The sequence below is a fragment of the Eurosta solidaginis genome, chromosome 5, assembly GCF_040869045.1.
Source record: "Eurosta solidaginis isolate ZX-2024a chromosome 5, ASM4086904v1, whole genome shotgun sequence".
NCBI lineage: Eukaryota > Metazoa > Arthropoda > Insecta > Diptera > Tephritidae > Eurosta > Eurosta solidaginis.
The window spans coordinates 4865640-4884807 of record NC_090323.1 but is presented as its reverse complement, the minus strand read 5'-3'; the positions used below and the strand labels follow the sequence as shown (position 1 = coordinate 4884807).

At 35.2% G+C, this 19168-nt stretch overlaps 2 protein-coding genes across 2 annotated transcripts; both read left to right on the top strand.

The window, feature by feature from the left end:
* Positions 1-13546: 13546 nt before the first annotated feature.
* LOC137253885 (mitochondrial import inner membrane translocase subunit TIM14) lies at positions 13547-14302 on the top strand. Its single transcript, XM_067791473.1, has 3 exons — positions 13547-13685; positions 13752-13991; positions 14045-14302. Exons 1-3 carry the CDS (start codon positions 13683-13685, stop codon positions 14156-14158), a joined length of 357 nt encoding a protein of 118 aa, XP_067647574.1. The 5' UTR covers positions 13547-13682; the 3' UTR covers positions 14159-14302.
* Positions 14188-15471, top strand: LOC137253886 (single-pass membrane and coiled-coil domain-containing protein 4 homolog). The gene is made up of 3 exons (XM_067791474.1): positions 14188-14324; positions 14384-14576; positions 14631-15471. The coding sequence occupies exon 3, from the start codon at positions 14674-14676 to the stop codon at positions 14848-14850; it is 177 nt and encodes a 58-aa protein (XP_067647575.1). The 5' UTR covers positions 14188-14324; positions 14384-14576; positions 14631-14673; the 3' UTR covers positions 14851-15471.
* Positions 15472-19168: the final 3697 nt, after the last annotated feature.

The window sequence follows — 19168 nt, the reverse complement described above, 5'->3', positions numbered from 1 at the left end:
GAGCTGTTGTCGCATGCAGAAAACCAGACGTGCAATAAGCTAGCCAATAGCTTATAGCTCGCACTTTTGTGGGGTGGGCATAGTACTTATATTGGTTGTACTGGTTGGTGGCATTTGATGGTGGCAAAAATGATGCCTGACAAAAAATATAAATCGTAAATATAAAGGTTAGGACAAAACTCAGTTGTAGGTACTGTGGGATTTTTTGTTGAATGTATGTGAAAAATTTTACTGAAACACCAGTTTCAATTATTTATTTAGTTTGATTTTCATTCGGGTCAAGTGTGTCTGGACAACAAACAGATACAACCAAGTATTTGCACGCAACAAGAACAGAAGCAATATCACTAAGCTTATTTAACTCGGTCTGTTGTTGGACTCGTTGTTGTTGTTCTTTCTCAGATACACCTCTGCGACCAGGGAGCAACTTCCCCGCTATGACGCACCGAGCGATTAGTTCATTTAGTGACCTTTGGCTGTATATTTTACCTTAAATGAAGTGTTCCCAAAGCCCTGGGAGGCTTTGCTCGCTGCTCGACTGTCAGGAATTGGCAGCCAGTTTTAAAAGTAAGGCGTTTAGCCATTAGCTACCACCGTAGAGGTGTAAAATATAAATCTGCCAGAACAGATTGGATAGCCTTTCTCGTTAAAAATTGTTTAACGAATTCGACTAGTAGATCTAGCCACAAATTAAGTAGGGAGTCCATTACAACTTGCTGATAGATGTTGTTAAACGACCTTTTGGTTATGAAGACTATCTTTGCCGCGAGCCATCCTTGTGAAATGTGGGTAAGTCTCATTCATGCCGTAAAGATTTCCATCAGAATGGGACAGAGCATACCAGTTACAATTCAGTTCCGCACGAACTGATTCTTGTTTTAGACAAGAATTACGATTTCCTCAACTGGCTGTAAAAGATTACTTCAGTATAAACAATACCAAAAACAACGATTGCTTTTTTTTGTCTCGTTTAAAATTGTCTAGATAGCTAGGGGCCAATTTTTGTAAAAAGAATATTTTTATAAGTAAGAAATAAGGACACAGTCCAACGTGCTTCTGGCTCTCGTTCAATCCTTCTATTCAATCTGCGTTGGCCGTGGTCGAGAATCAGACAAAAGGCACAGTTTAATGATCAACAATGGGCGTCAAAGCATAAAGCACCTCATAGTTCAGACCACTACTAAATTCTGATAGTTGTATGCACGAATGCCTGCATGTTGGAAAGGTGACTTTGAAAACATTAACAAAACTGCTGCGTGGGTGGGCAGTTGGGACCTTCAATTGCTAAAAATGAAAATATTATTATTATTGTTAGTGTTTCGTTATTGTTGTGCGAAAATCAATCGCATACGCAAGCGAAAGTGATTCCTGCGTATCTATATTTGCACTATTTCCATACATACACACATGTATGTATTTTATACTCGTATACGCTCCAGACCGGCGTAGAACCTACGAATCGCAATATTCTCTCTTTTGCGGCACTGCCGCCTTCTAATTTAATTAAAGTTTGTTTAATGTTTTTTCAAGGTTTCAACACTTTGTTATGCATATAATGCACTTTTGCCTCACCCATTTCGTCACCCGTACAACTAAGCTGGGCTAAGTAAACAGTAAAGTAAATGAGTGAGGAACGGCTTACTCAGCACTTGCATTGCATTTCATTTCCAATTTGTAAGTTGCCATTAACAATTGCAAAAACCTATGGCTTTTCCTCGGTTTATACTGCACTGGTTCACTGGTCTGTGTTGATGACAACATCAAAATGCATGCGGTAATTGCTGTTGTAAAAGTGGATAGTGCTGTAAAAATGTAGTACGTATGAAGCACACAGCTGTTCTGGCAATAATATGTATGTATGTAAGGTATTATGGTTTCATTTTTCTTGTATATATGTATGCTTGCACGTGTTGTTGTTGCATGACAGCTGGTGTGACAGTGTCGAAAATCAATAATATACAATTTTGCACTGCAACCATCAGACTTGATATCTGACTATTTACAGCATTGGGCATATAAATCGAAACACAAGAAAAAAGTTGTCCCTGGTATTACTTATTTTTTTTTTAAGATTATGAAAAATATAATTAATAAGCAGATAAACAGATAATTAGGCTCATGTGATATATTAATGGATATTTATTTGACAAACCTGTGCAGACCTTGAAATCTGTAAATTATCTGGAATTATTTTTGACGTGTTTATTATTGTTAATTTTCGAATTGTGTTTTCGGGTTTCTTTCTGTGTTAGGCCCAAATGTTTGGGTTTTTTTTCTTGTATTAGAGTATCGGAATTTGCATTGTAAAATGATTCTTTCTGATTTTTTGCATTTCCTTTTCTTTTTTATTGGTTTTGTATTTGTTGTTGGTTTAAATTTGTCATTTTTCCTTTATTTTCATAAATTTGTTTTTTTATGTTATATATAAATATTTTTTTTACTTGTTTCCAGGTTCGAATTCGAGCTTAAGGCCAGAACAATAGTTTTTATGATATTTATTGTTTATTTTAAATTTTTTTTTACTTTTTATAATTTTTTTTTTATATTTTAAAACGTTTTTTATTTTGCCTTCTTTTATGTTTTTTATTTTCTTTGTGTATTTATTATTTTTTTTAATATTTTTTATTTTTTAACTTTCAGTTGTGGCTATTTAAAAAAAAACAGCCAAAGAGAACATACTTGAACAGAAACTTTTAAGACGCCTGTGGTACGTAGTGAGCCTTGCTTACCACAACGCAGATCCTGGGTTCAATTGCCGTGCAAAGCAACATAAAAAAATTTATAGCGTTTTCTTTTCTGAAATAAATTGTTGCCTAAGTAAATGGTAATGCCTTAATAGAGTTACTCCTACCCCAGAAATTTTTCAATATTTATAGTGCATGCAAAGAACATAAATGGCTACCCCGTGTATTAGCTGGTTTTCACGAACGCGCTGTCAATGATAATAAAAATTCGTTCGCAATTATTTCCTTAATTTCAATTTTCTTCGCTAAAAATATGCGAGGTTACGAAAATAAATTATCACGATCAGCTAGTTTAGCAGAGTTGCACTGCCACACCGCCATTTTATGCAGGGTAAAAGTGTAACGCTTTTGCGTTGCGAGCAGGCAACAATTTTCACAAAAGAACGAAATATCCCGTAAAGGCGTTACCTGCTTTTTAGAACAGAACAAAATATAATTACAACCATTTCGCGGCGTACCAAAAGCGTAACACTTTTGCCAGAAAAGAAAACGCTAGAAACAAGTTTTTTCAATTAGAAGAAAGTTTTACCTTCGGTAGTGATTTTTGTCATGAAAACCTTCTCAGTGCAAACTCATCGCCGTTTGGAGTCGGCGGAAAACATTTTGGAAAAAACAATTAAAACCATCGCGACTCAAACTCAGTGATATATATTCTAATATATCATAGAAGATATCCTGAAAAAATCACTTTGATCGGAGCTATATATAGTTATATCCCATACAACCGATCGTTCAGATAGAAATATTTTTGATCATTTCTCCCTTAATTTAGAAAGTATAAACGTGAAACTCGGTGATATTTATTCTAATATATCATAGAAGATTTCCTGAAAAAAAATCACTTTGATCGGAGCTATATGTATATAGTATATACCTATCCCATACAACCGATCTTTCAGATAGAAAGACTTTTGGCCATTTCTCCCTTAGTTTCCAATATAAAAACGTGAAACTTGGTGATAAATATTCTAATATATCATAGAAGATTTCCTGTAAAAATCATTTCGATCGGAGCTATATATAATATATATCCCATACAACCTATCGTTCAGATAAGAGGGTTTAGCCATTTTTATATTACATTTATCTTAAAAATCGTTTTGGTATGTACATCTGTTCACTATATATTTCTTATCTTATACATCCGATTATTTGGAGATTACGAACGGGATAAGATTATTGTTCAGCCCCATTCATGAAAGGTATTAAGTCTTCGGCACAGCCGAAGACAGTCCCATCCTTACTTGTTTTTTTTTTTTACTTTTCAGCTGTTGCTAGTATTTGAAAAAAAACAGCGAATTTAACAAGAACTCGAATTTAAGTAAATTTTTTTTTTTTTCTTAACTTTTTTATATTTTTTCCCCTTCCCACAGTTTAACGAAAACAATTAAAGCTATAAATAAATCAAAAGAACCATTGTACAATACAGTTTTTCAAATTTAGAAAAATTAAAAAATAACAATATTTATCATTAGAAAAAAATTATTGTTCTGGCCTTGAGCTCGATTCGAACCTTGAATGATAAATCAAAAGAAAATAAGTAGTTTTGGTTTTCAATTTCATTTCCAAAACAAGCTTTCGGGTTTTTCTTTATTTCCTAAATTTTGGTATTTTTAAGTGTTTCTGCTTTACTTATTTTCATTTCTTTTTTTTATTTATACCGGTTTTTTTATTCTTTTTTTATATTTTTTTATCAACTTTCTTTTTAATATTTATTTTTTATTTTTATATTTTTATTTTTTTAGTTTTGTATTTGTATTTTTTTTATTTTAAATTTTTTTGTTTTATATTTAAATTTTTTTTATTTAACCACGGCCTTTAAGCTCATTACTATTAACATAATTTAAATTTTTTTTATTATTTTTTATGTTTGAAAGCATAGCTGTTGAATTGTATTACCTTTTTGTTTATTTATTAAAATTTGTTTGCTTTTATTTCAACTTTGAATTTAGTTATTTTATTTTAAGGTAAATATGTACAATCTAAATTATTTTTGTGTTGTTATTTTATTACATAATACTGTTATAACTTTGCCATCAAATCAGCTCTAGGAGGGCAATGGATGAGGCTTCAATCGAAGATATGCTTTTGAGGCAGCATGCATTCTTACACACATACATACATACATACATACATACGTACATACATATGTGACATGTGGCATAATTTGGCCAAACATACTCGCGTAGGCATAGCTAATGCAACACTGAAAGAAATGGTGCTAGTAAAATCAACAAATCGGTTCTGTTGTTCTTGACTTAACGGAGATTCGGTGAAATTGATCGAATTATGGTTAATTCGACCGAGTTCTTTGTCAAGCGAACAAATTAGCTTAGTCATTTCAACAGAAGAAAAATTGTCCCTCTTAAGTTAACAAAATTCTGTAAAATTGACAGATTCCTAATCAATCTAACTGATTTTTTTGTTAACACAACTGATCTCACTGGTCATTTCAACAGCGATCAACAGTCAATACATCAGCAAATTTCAAAGAGAATTTTACGCTCACTGCGCTCTCTACTTTGTACTTACATATGTATGCTGTGTACTATATGTATGCACATATTTACGTATGTATATGGCGGCCGCCGTGGTGTGATGGTAGCGTGCTCCGCCTACCATACGGAAGACCCTGGGTTCACACCCCTGGCAAAAGAACATAAAAATTTTAGAAATAAGGTTTTTCAATTAGAAGAAAATTTTCCTAAGCGGGGTCGCCCCTCGGCACTGTTCGGCAAGCACTCCGAGTGTATTTCTGCCATGATCTCAGTGAAAACTCATCTGCCTTGCTAATGCCGCAACATAGGTACTTTCGTACAAAGCTGTCGCAAAACCATTTTTTTGTTCATTTGGCTACTAAAACGGTCAATTACGAATCAACGATTTGTGCGCAGTTGATTCAACATCTTGTTGCGATGGATAAAAATTGACAGAAATTTCGGTTGAATTGACCCGTATTTCGGTTGATTTTACCAGTCTTTTTCTTTCAGTGAACATTTTAAAAGTAATAAGTCACACATATGTACGTACAAATATATCATACTTGGTCCACTTTTTTATCTTGCCACTTCCACTATTATTGCAATTTCGTTATTATTATTCTTACTGCCTGCCGCAAAGGATTTTCTGTGTCACCGTTGATGGTTGGTCACATTTTTCCATTCCATTTCCAATTATGCAGATTATAAATAAATAGACATGCCACTGATGCCCCATTCGCTAGCTAGATATATTTTATTGGAGGCGAGTTCAGTGCAAATATGAATTAATCTGTATTGTGCCTCCATTTGTATTTTTGTTCAGTTGGGACGAAAAAGAATTCACATTTTACTTTGTGCGGTAATGCATTTTTAAAGAGCAAAAGGACATTTTTTTTTTTGTTAATGTGCTCAGTGAGTGTGAATCGTGATTTTTATTTGCATGAATTTGCAAACGGAGAACGAAAAAGGCTAAGTGCACAATGCTGTATTGGACGATTGGTAAGTGACCGGAGAATTGAAAATATTTGATTGGGGAATAAATGTAAGTGATTGTGAAAATAAAAAAAACCCCTCCAACTGAAGATTTGCTATTATTAAGAAATATTTATTTATTCGTCCAGTTAATCTCTTGAATATTTGTTCTTATTGGACGTTTAAATATAGAAATTAAATATTTATGTACATAAATCACATTGTGGCGAAAGTTCAATTGAGCAGTGCAAGCAATCAAACTAAATATAAAAAATAGGAAGAATAAGAACAGCTCAGATTTATTGTCTGCAGATTAGTGACAGATTTAAGCACAAGGTCAACGCATTCAAGCAGCTTAAAAGCAAAAATGATGGACTAAAGTGGCATAGAGAGGATTTACTTATTGAAACCCAGATTGACCTTCCTGGAAGTGAAATGACAAAATGAGTGGTGAGTAAATGCTGATTGTGACAACTAATAAACTGATAGCTATTCGCCAGATTTTCTTGAGCTGCTCTGTACGCATGGCAGCTTTGATGTTTCGTTTTGTACGAGAATGTTGGCAAAACTTGATTTGACTGCGTAGGTAATTCAGACTGGTACTTGCAGAGCACCGTTAACTGTTGTGTAATTAATAAATGTTAATTAAGTATTTGTGTTTTAAAGTGTTTGTTGAACATTAGTCATCGTGAAGAAACAATCAAGTTTAATCAATTTCCACTTGATTGAAAATAAAAAAATTGGCTGCTTCCAAGTAAGATTTTATCTATAAATACTTCTTTATATGAACTTAATGATGCCCGCAAAAGACTACACCATAGAATTTTTTTTTTTAATTTACACTAAGCCCAGGTACGCTAATATTTTTGCTATTCGTTGAGCTAAAAAACATAGGAAACGTTGAAATACAGACTAGGTAAGGTTATTTTATGCATACTAATTTAATTTAAATTTTAAAGAAAATAGTTATATCGCACCAACGCAGCAGGAGCCAGACGTCAACGGTCAGTGGAAGTCGTCAAAAATACCTTCTGAGCCGGACTAACTATCTAACTCATAGAAAATAATCGAAGCTGGTATAAATTAAGGTCACCTGGATTTAATTTCATTACTACAATTAAGCGCATACATGTGAACATTAATTCTTCGTAATTAAGATTGCACAGATGACAAGCTGACGGTCGGCAAATTAATCAAATCGACACAGCAAGGCTGAGCATCATGGAAACAAATGACTTATACCAATGTGGTTTGAAGTGGTGGCATATCTGCTAAGCCGTTGAGGCTGAGCGTATTGCGCAGATAAATTGAAATAATAATTATTCTTAAATAAATGCTTTAAACAATTAAATTTTCAGAAATCCCTACATACATACATAGCAGTTGTAAGCAAATACTTCGAAAGATTGCAAATATGCACAGTGCAAATGAAAGCAACTAAAAAAAGTAAGTAATAAGTGCTAAAATAAACAAAAACAAAAACACAGCAAAAGCGTCTGTTTATCGCTAAGTCAATGAACTGATAAAAGTCGTACGACCCTGTTCTCTGCTTCTGATCTGAAGTTGTCGATGTTTGCTATGTTCTATAAATTATCTTGAAAATGGAAATAAATAAAGCGAAAATTTTAATTGAAAAGTACTTATAAAAACTATAAACAATACCGAAATTGATTTACGCTGTTTTTACAGAGTGGAGTGTGGGCGTTATTGACGCAATAACTAGGAGATTCAATGTGATTTTTGTTGTTGTTGTAGCGATAAAGACACGATTATGCAATGTTGTCATACTAAATCATTCTCGAGTTGATCGGGATTGTACCTTAATGGTTCTTATGACCGCAACGTTACCGACCTACATATATCCGGCAAAGGGCCATCAAAATCGACAACACTTCCCAAAAGTTTCTTTACCAACAAGAACAACAACACCTGTACATATGTCGACGTCTATATAATATGTTTTTGCATGGAAGCTAGTGGATTAGCACTAAGTTGACTGTTAGTATTAGCACGAAGTATGACGGATGATTGGCATTAATTGTTAGCAATTTATATAATTTCAGTGATTAGCGCTGTAAGATGCCAATAAGAACGAAATAGGAGGGCCAATATGTAATTCGAAATTTAAATATGGGGCGTATCAAGCAATTTAATACAAAACGTATCAAAAGAGTTAATACCAAAGCTCTAAAGAATGGTATTTGAGTAGCACTCTTTGTCCGGGTATAAAAATACTGAGATATTTTCAGTATCATTGATCGGGCAAGGACTCAAATTTTAACCATTGGGCCATTCTCTTAAAACAATACTTAGGAATAAACATAACGATTTGATTAGTCTCCTCTTACGACAGACAAACCTGCTGTGGGGATATTCAAAGTCCCCTAACCCACTGGGGAGTTGTCTATTCATCTATCTTGGTCGCTGAACAGACTTCACTGATATTTTCTAGTATGAATTTGAAATCATTTTGGTAGGTGACCAAATGTCTTAAATCCTGCGGTCGTTCGAGTGATTATGCCAACTCTCACTGCAGGCAGCGCTTATCAAAAACTTATAGTCGAATGAGCAGTCTCCCAAGCTCTTAAAAAACCTTTTTCATCCAAATAATTTATTCGAACAAAATAGTTGTTGTTGATACTTTTTAGTCAGACACAATTAAGTATGCCACGTCACAATAGTAACATTTATAGTAGTTGAGGAAAACTGTACTAACGTTGAAGCGACTCCTTCTGCTAGATACTTACGTCTACAGAAGCTCACGCAAGCATGAATAGACTGTCAAAGAAAAATTGACAACAACAAAATAAAAACAGAATAACGGAACAGCAACAAATGTTAAAAAACTAAAACGGCGTACTAGTTAGAAATGCTAAAGAAAGTATAGCAATTGAGAAATCAATAAACCTACATCGATTTCTAGGAAGTGAGAAAAGTGTGTGAAAAATAAGTGCCCAACAAAACAAGCAGCCACAATTTGCCTATGCGTAAGTATGGAAACCTTTTTTGGACCAACCGACAAAATGTGGTGATGTGACGGAGAAGCATGTATTAAAAGACATACTTAGTATATGGATAAGTAGGCGATATGTACACTGTACATTGTATATAAAGAAAATTCAAATGGAACTGAAATGACATATAGTGGAGACTAACTTAAAAAATAAGCAAACAAATTCGGCGGAAAATAGCAGCAAAATCATAACATCATAGCAGTGGACAACAGCGGGACAGCAGAGAAAAGCAACAAAGGCTGCAAGATTGTACGTATGTTAGTTGGACACTTTGGCTGTGGCTGAATTAGTGGCAAATTTGGTTGAAATGAGGGCAATTGGCAGTACGCCAACAAAGCGACGACCAAATAAACGGTAAAAGTCGACACGCTGTCATAGAGTGCTACATTGATATTTTATTTAAGTTTGTGCTTTACACAGCAGCCAAAAAAGAGAACTCAAACTTTCCAAGTATTCAACTATAAAATGTACATCGTTATGCATATAGAAGCATGTAGTACTTATGTTATGTGACTGAAAGCAGGTGCACTCAAAGCGATCAACAAAACGATAAGTGAGCTGATGACTTCAAAGTGACATGCTCTGATGAGATGGTGGCGACATCATTGGAATAGATTGTGTGTAGTAATCTAGTATAAGTCTGTGTGCAGATTAAAATGACACACAGTTTGGTTTAATCATAGCACATTTGACATGCATTTTATACAAAAGTAACAAGGGATGCATGTAACGCTGCTTTAGTTTTATTGCAACTAAAAAAGTAAATAAATATTGAATTGGATTTTAAATTTGTATAAATTATTACACTTACCCCATTAACCAGTCGACAGTGTCGCGCAAATATTCCGGAATACGCTCCAGTTTGATGGTCGTTAATTGCTGGCAATATTAAAATTATGTTGATGGGTCTGCAGTTACGAAAATTCGCCGCCGCTCTTGCTCCTGTGCTTGCTATTAGATAACAGATTAAGCAATAGCGCACCAAGGGTGATACAAGCTCGAAATTGGTTGTGACGAGCTGTGGCCAGTGGAAATTATTTTTTTTTTTTTTAACGGATGAGAGGGTTGATAATATTAGCATTAAGTAGCACCAACCACCACCCCGAACTCCAGAACAAGTTAGCTATGTACGTAGCAGGCTAACTAATGACCTGAACCACTGGTGGATGGAAAAGATGCCACAAACATATAACCAACACACTACTTGCGTTTTATCACACTTTGTTACTCAATTTAATTATTTTTACCATATTTCACTTGTTTAAACATAAATTATATTGAATAACCGAAAGATAATAAATTGTGAAACACTTTTTCCCATTAATATTTGCAACCACTTTTTTGCTTTGTGTCATTTGGCTCTGTTTTTACTTTGCAGCAGCTACTTCTTCATACGTCACTCACGCAGTATTGGCGAAAGGGAGTGCACATTATCGACTGCTTTGAATTTGTTATATTGTTATCTCGCTTATACCAATGGTCTTAAAGCGAGGTCAAATAAATGTAAACGCAAACAGCTGATTATCAAACATTATTCAACTTTTCACCATATTTATGTATCCTCTTTGTTTTCTCCAACTTAACAAATAAATTGCAACAATTAATTTATAGAATTGCTTGGCCAAATGCACTTTGTTATTTTGCTTATCAAACATGTATTCCAGATTATTCCATTTTTTAGACTAAAGCACGCAAATTCACTTCGCGATTTTTACCAGCGTCGCACAAATCTACAAAGTATGCCAAAAAGTCCGAAGCTACACGAAATCAAGAGATATGCCCACCGCTATTTTTAGATTTGCAATATCTTTTTAAAGTACTTTTCATTTCTTTCTGACTAGCTGGAGTTCACAGCTATTTCGTAAAAGGCCAAATCGTGATTTGCCAACAAATCCTTTGTTGCTGCTTGCACTGCTTATCAGTATTTATTGCGCATTTTTTAGCGTTTCTCACGACCGCAAGTTCACACAAATTAAACGCTCAAGAAATATTTAAGCATATTTGCTATATTATACATTTTTCAGTACACAAATTTATGTTGTATTTCCAGAAATTTCTTATTTAACAGTTTATCGACAATGCAATCAAAATACTTTTACCGAATTGGCCAAACAACTAGAGTTGGCAAATATTCGTGTACCTGTGATTTTGTCACAGCTACTGTAATATCACAGTACACTTCAGCGACAGCTTACAAGGAATATAAGTGACTGCCCTGCAAAAACGCTCTCGTCATTCCACGTCATTTGACTAGTCATTTTACGGTCATGGGTTATATTCATAGTCACATTTGCATGGGCGTGATTAGATTTTTCGACCAAATTTTTTGTAGGGTTATTGCCTGTAACAGCATTTAATTTCCGTTACCAATCACAGACTCAAACATAGCTCTCATCACAGGAACAAATCGCTTCTATGCTATGAACCAATACAATGAGCAAGTTACTTAAGCTGCGACTGAATAACAGTAGAAGTCCCAAAAAATTACGCAGAGTTTATTATTCGCAACACAATTCGCGGGGAAAAATATAAAACTAATTCTATATGACAGCATGACACTGCTAATACGCGTCAAAAAATATCGAGAGAGGTTTCAAAAGACGCGTATTGACTTCGACAACAATAATTCTAAGGCCAAAAATAAAAATTTTAGCTCGGTCAAAAAATATTAACGAAGAACCGGAAAATGACCCCGGAGTGTTCCGAAACCGGTATGGAGACCAAAACTATATCCGCGAAAAATCTCTTATGTTCACAATATTTTTTGTGGGTATCACAAACTCTTCAAAATTACAACAACCACATGAACATTTTCAATTTCTTTCACAAATATCTCTCGAAAGACCCAAAATTTTTATTTTCCGCCTTTGGATTATTGTTGTCGAGATCAATACGCGTCATTCGACACCTCCCTTGATATTTTTGGACGCGTATTAGCAGGGTCATGCTGTCGTATAGAAACACCAAAACTGATTCCTCCTGTTGTCGTGGTATTTGTTTTTTTTTTCAGTCAAAGTCACGTTTAAAAGCTGCTGTGACTAAGAGGTCAGAATCACAGATAACAAAGCTCCTCAAAAATCACGGGAACGGCCAACATTACCTCACACACACAAAGAATAGGGGGTCATGTAACCGTATAAATTTCTTATAAAGTGTGTAAACGTATAAATTTATCTAGTGCGTAAACGAGCTGTCAAATTTTGTATGAAAAATCATTTACACAATTTGTATAAATTTACGCGCACATTTCATTGTGTAAACGCGGTAAACTCAAAGGAATGCAACTTTGCAGACATTACAGCCGGCATTTTCATCAGAAATCTCCAACATCAGCAAGTAAAGGCGTTTAAGTTTTGATTTTTCACTTTATCTTGGAATTTTTTAATTTGTATAACAATCAAAAAAATTTGTTTGGCAATAATACAGCAGAAAAACAATCAAGTTTATCAAGAGTATTACTAGGTGCGTTCATATAACCGCGTGTGTAAATGGATATAATTTTACACCTTATAAGTTTAAATGCTATCATGAGTCCCCCTAATACCCTAATAAAAGAATGAAAAGATAACTTGAGAAAGTGCTGCCGTATCAGTGGAAAGTAGAAAGCACAGAGTGAACACTGTGTCGAATATACGTGTTCGAAAATAAAACAAAATATCATTTCTTCTGACATAGGAGCGAGTCCATTCACGTACGTTCAGGGTTTTATCGCTAAAGGAACAACATACTAAACAATGGTTTACGTAACGTTCGGAAGCGCTAATGGCGTTTATTCTATACGACAGCATGACACTCTTAATCCACGTGCAAGAATATAGGGAGGCATATCAAAATGTGGGTTTTGTACCTAGAATCGCTAATCCGGAAACGGAAATTTAAAATTTGGCGTATGTAAAGAGATATTTGCAAAAGAAATCGAGTATTTTCACGTGCTAGTTGTAACGTTGTTGTACACAGAAAAAAATTTCGTGTAAAAAAGGCTTTTGCATGATTTAATTTTGATCCCCCCCATTGGTACACCGGTCGGGGTAGTTTTTTATAAGCCTGGCCGAAGACCGCCCACGAACAAAAAACGACTCAATATATTTTAATCTCATTTTTTATTCCAGATTTTCTATTTTGTTTTATGAAGTAAAAGTAGTTTATTTTAAAAAATCTCGATTTTTAATTACAAATTTTCTATTTTTTTTATAAAATAAACGTAATTTATTACAAAAAATAAAAACTGAAAAACGCCACAGGTGAAAATTTGGAATATATAATCACGCGATAAAGGTATTAAAACATTTTTCATTCGTTGGTACAATATAAAGCATCTGGTAGCACCAAGGAAGTAGTGGATTTTTTTCTGATACGGTAGCACATTTTTGCCAGTCCGTTTTACACAGCTGATTTTGACATTTGTGTTGGCATATGAGTAGAAAAAACGGATTTGTTTGTGAAATTGCTAGAATTATCGCTAATTATATAAAATGGTTAGTATAACATATTCAATTTCATTGGCTTAATTCTCGATGCAAATATACATATTTACATTGCAGGCAAGTTCCGTAATTGTGGCTGGACTTGGTCTGGCTGTGGTGGGCTTTGCTGGGAGACAGCTATTGCGCCGCATGCCATCAGTGGCCAGTAAATTAAGTGAAACTATGAAGAATCTTCCAAATTTTGATGCAGAGAGCATGGCAAATTCAAAATACTACAAAGGTGGCTTCGAACCAAAAATGTCTAAACGTGAAGCCTCACTTATTTTGGGTGTTAGTCCAAGTGCATCGAAATTGAAGGTAAGTTGCAGAAGAGGCAAAAATACTTACGTTAACTCCATTATTTCCAACAGATTAAGGATGCACATAAAAAGATTATGTTGTTAAATCACCCTGACCGTGGTGGCTCTCCATATTTGGCTGCCAAAATTAATGAAGCAAAAGATTTTATGGATAATATCAAATGAATTTGACAAATTGTTGACATAATGTTGTAGTGTAAATTTAGTTATAGTGTTTTGAAATTCAAATCGAATTGGTAATTAGGCAGTTTTCTTCGTAGCTTTTATACTTAATTGTGAATAAAACTCTGATCGATTTTATAAGCAAAAGTTTATCAATAAATTTTTGAAGGTACGATGATTAATATTATTATTTGTATTTATCCATTCATTCTTCTATTTTCGTTTTAGCCATCAGCTGTTTGCGGGAAAATCGTATTCAATAGCAACACTGTAAGCCCCCAACCCAACTTTCGCTGGATATTAAAATTTGGTTGACGTTGTCATCTGTCAAGCATATTAACTACAAGTGGTTGTATAAAGTGAGCCACAAAGCCTTTTATTTTTTTAATATTTTTCCTCTCAACGCCCACAAATTTTACAAGTAAGTCCAGCTAACTCATATAAAATAATTCTATCTATTGCTTCCACCTTACAGATTTCCTGATTAAACCAATAACCAACAATAAGCCACTAACAAAATGCGTCAACTTCGCGGTAAAGTAAAAGAGACACGTAAACAGAAGAAGGAGCGCAAGTTGGAAAATTTGACCATACAGAATCAATTAAAAACAATAGTTCTTCCAGCAGTTTGTGTCTTTGGTTTGCTTATTGTTGTATTTGTTTATCTGAAAACGCGGCCGGCGGTCGAAATGTAAATACAAGAATAAATAAAATGCGTACCCAGTGGAATAGTGCCTGGTATGGCCTGTTTTTGATTGAATCAATCGAGGCTGCAGCATAAAAACTAAAAATTTTAAGTCAGTCGCGTTTAACACTGCTCAATATTTAAAAACACTTAGGCATTTCCGGTTGTTTTCCATGTAACCTAAATTTTTAGAATGGAGAAAAAAGCAGCTATGCTTTAATTATATTTTTTTTTTGTATTTCTTATTAATAGTTTAGCAGTAAAATGTATTTTAATTTTGAAAAATTGTATTAACATTAAAACTAAATTGAAGTGAAAAGTTTGCTTAACAAATAACGCTGAAATAACTATCCTACTACATATGTACAACTTGTTGAATGTGTCCTATTTACTCTAGATTTCTATAGATAACAACTTTTGCGTTATGTTTGCATACCAGGAACTGCTGTGCAAATAAGAGCAAGATCAGCTGCATATATTATTTCTCTGAATAGCAAATTGTACGTACAAATTATTTTTCTTAAATATTTGAAAGAAAAATTTAACTGATAAGACAAACCAATGTACTTGTATAATCATAGAATGTATATTTTTTAAATGTAATAAATATATTTTGTTAAACATAACTTTATATGTATAATCTTCTATATTCATAATAATAGAATAGAAATTGCAGGAATTTGTAACGTTGTGATGACACATTTTACGGTACAACTGATAAGCGTCAACTAAATGAATTCTATTATGTTGTTGTTGCTGTAGCGATAAAGACAATTCTATTATGATATGTTTAAGTAGTCTAGCTCGATCTTTGCGAAAACTTAAAGTAGCTGTTAATGACTCCCACCAATGTGGTGGCGGTTGTGCTGGCCGCCTCCAAACAAATCAATCATTTTTTAATAAAATCGACTTAAGTCACCTTTACAAGCCTTACATCAAATTCGGCCACGTACCGGATCTATATCCGCCAGAGGACCATCATCATCGATAACACTCCTCAAAACCTTCTAGGAGTGTCCTTATCGCTACAACGACAACAACAGTAAGGGATCTAGGATAGATTTTATCTGCTAAGTATATTGATATTTTTCCCAGTAAATATATTATAGTTTCCTTTAGGCTTGGATGAAGTAAGACATGGGCTCAGAAAATAGAATGACCTCAATATTTTTGTTTAGATCTGATGTCTTGCGCGATTTCATGCTTATTTATTCCACTGGGAGAATCATCATATGGTACGTATGTGCCCTCTTCGTAAGATCTCCTAATACTTGCTTTTGCTTTTCAATTTACAATGTAGGCACAACTTTAAAGGTCGTATAGCCGTAATTTATGGTCGACTTTTGGAGTTTTATTCAAAGAGGGTAGATTGCACTCCATCCCAGGTAAAGAGGATGGATTTTAACCTATCCTAGTTAGGTTTTATTCTATTCTATTTGCTTTATTAGTAATTTTTTATTATATTTTTACGGGTTCGCTTGTATTTAAGATTTCGTTTATTTACGCACTTATATCAACGGCCCAGTTTCAGAAAATGTTGGATTATTGTCTTATTTAAGTAAAACATTTGAGAGCGCGATATTCCAGAACTCGGTTGAAGGCCGATCTATTTCCGTATAAATTCCATGCGTTGGCATCAATGCAAGGACCATGCATTTATCAGAGGGGTTTTATCTTCAGCGCTCCAAGGGACATAGAATTTTTCGACAACATCCATGTTTTCTGTTATGTCAATCAGATATGACACTTATCGAGCGTCATTATTGTATTGCCGGTAGCGTGATCGCCTACCAATCCAAATGTCCTGGATTCATGTTTCAGGGAAAAAAAAAAAAAACAATAAAACACTAAGCAGTATCGCCCCGCGGCAATGGTTTAAAAAGCAATCCGAGTGTATTTCTGCCATGAAAAGGGTCTCAGGGAAAATTGCTCTGCCTTGCAGAGTCGGCATAAAACATGTAAATAATCTCTGAGTTCGGATAGACGAAGTCATCCACTTTTTCGAATTTACACATACCTATCCACAGTCAAGACGTGTGTGCATCGATTCTTTGTTTGAAGATAGCAAGTGTTTTCATCTTATGGTCGTCTACCACAGGACTAAAATTTTTTATCTCTCTTTATCTAGGCAAACAAGGTGTTTTTTCGGACAGTTTTTTTCATGTAATAAAAAATATTTTTGGTTGGTAATTTTGATATTTATTCAGACGACAAAGTGTTCCTTACTAGCTTAGTTGTTACTGGAATCGCAACAAAAAAAAAATATTCCAAATGCTAATATTTTTAAAGATTCAGTGGGTTCAGCCTGCAAACATTTCTTGAATGTGTGTTTGAACGCTGTACAATTTTAGGTTAAACGGATGTTTTCTTTTAATTTTCTGAAATCAACTTTTACCGACATCAATTTCCAGAATCTAGGGATTGATAAGTGCGAAGTTACTTACTTACTTACTTAATTGGCGCTTAACCGTCTAAACGGTTATGGCCGTCCAACAAGGCGCGCCAGTCGCTCCTTCGCTCCGCCAAACGGCGCCAATTGGTCACACCAAGGGAGTTTAAATCGTTTTCCACCTGGTCCTTCCAACGGAGTGGGGGCCGCCCTCTACCTCTGCTTCCATAGGCGGGTTCCGATAGAAACACTTTCTTGGCCGGAGCATCATCTTTCATTCGCATAACATGGCCTAGCCAGCGCAGCCGCTCCGCTTTAATTCGCTGGACTATGTTGATGTCTGCGTATAGCTCGCACGGCTCATCATTAAATCTTCTTCGGTACTCGCCATCGCCAACGCGTAGAGGTCCATAAATCTTTCGAAGAACTTTTCTCTCGAACACTCCCAAAGCCGCTTCATCTGCTGTTGTCATGGTCCATGCTTCTGCCCCATATAGCAGGACGGGTACGATAAGTGACTTGTAGAGTACGATTTTCGTTCGCCGAGAGAGGACTTTACTTTTCAATTGCCTACCTAGTCCAAAGTAGCATTTATTGGCAAGATTGATTCTTCGCTGGATTTCAGTGCTTGTGTTGTTGCTAGTGTTGATGCTGGTTCCAAAATAAACGAAGTCTTTTACTATTTCGAAATTATGGCTGCCAACAGTAGCGTGGTTGCCAAGGCGCATATGCGCTGACTCTTTGCTCGATGACAGCAGGTACTTCGTTTTGTCCTCAGTCACCATCAAACCCATCTTTACCGCTTCTTTTTCCAGCTTGGAGTAAGCAGAACTAACAGCGCGGGTGTTTAGGCCGATGATATCAATGTCATCAGCATATGCCAGTAATTGCACGCTTTTATAGTATATTGTTCCAGTGCGGTTAAGTTCTGCAGCTAGTATAATTTTCTCCAGCATCAAATTAAAGAAATCGCACGATAGGGGGTCACCCTGTCTGAAACCTCGTTTAGTTTCGAACGGCTCGGAGAGGTCCTTCCCAATTCTGACTGAGCTGATGGTGTTGCTCAACGTCATTTTGCACAGCCGTATAAGTTTTGCGGGGAAACCACAGTCAGACATAGCGGCATATAGGCAGCTCCTTTTCGTGCTGTCGAAGGCGGCTTTAAAGTCGACGAAGAGGTGATGTGTGTCGATTCTCTTTTCACGGGTTTTTTTCCAAGATTTGGCGCATTGTGAAAATCTGGTCGATGGTAGATTTACCAGGTCTGAAGCCGCACTGATAAGGTCCAATCAGCCGGTTCACGGTGGGCTTCAGTCTTTCGCACAATACACTTGAAAGGACCTTATATGCGATATTAAGAAGGCTGATTCCACGATAGTTGGTGCATTTTGCAGTATCCCCCTTCTTGTGGACTGGGCAAAGAACACTTAGATTCCAACCGTCGGGCATGCTTTCGTCCGCCCATATTTTGCTAAGAAGCGAACGACCTTATTGTACTCAGCGTGCTTTGCATACACGACGGTGGGTTGTACAGGTACAAAGAAATTGAGATAGATATAGACTGCCATATATCAAAATCCTTAGTATCGAAAAAAAAATTGATTTAGCCATGTCCGTCCGCCTGTCCGTCCGTTAACACGATAGCTTAGCAAATATTGAGATATCTTCACCAAATTCGGTATACGGGCTTATCTGTACCCAGAATGGATTGGTATTGAAAATGAGTGAAATTTGATGATAACCACGCCCACTTTTTATATATATAAAATTTTGGAAAACACAAAGAACCTGATAATTTAGTAAATAATACACCTAGAATGTTGAAATTTGACGTGTGGACTGATATTGAGACTTAATAAAAATTTGAAAAAAATGTTTAAAATGGGAGTGGCGCCGCCCATCTGTGATAAAATCAATTTTACAAATATTATTAATCATA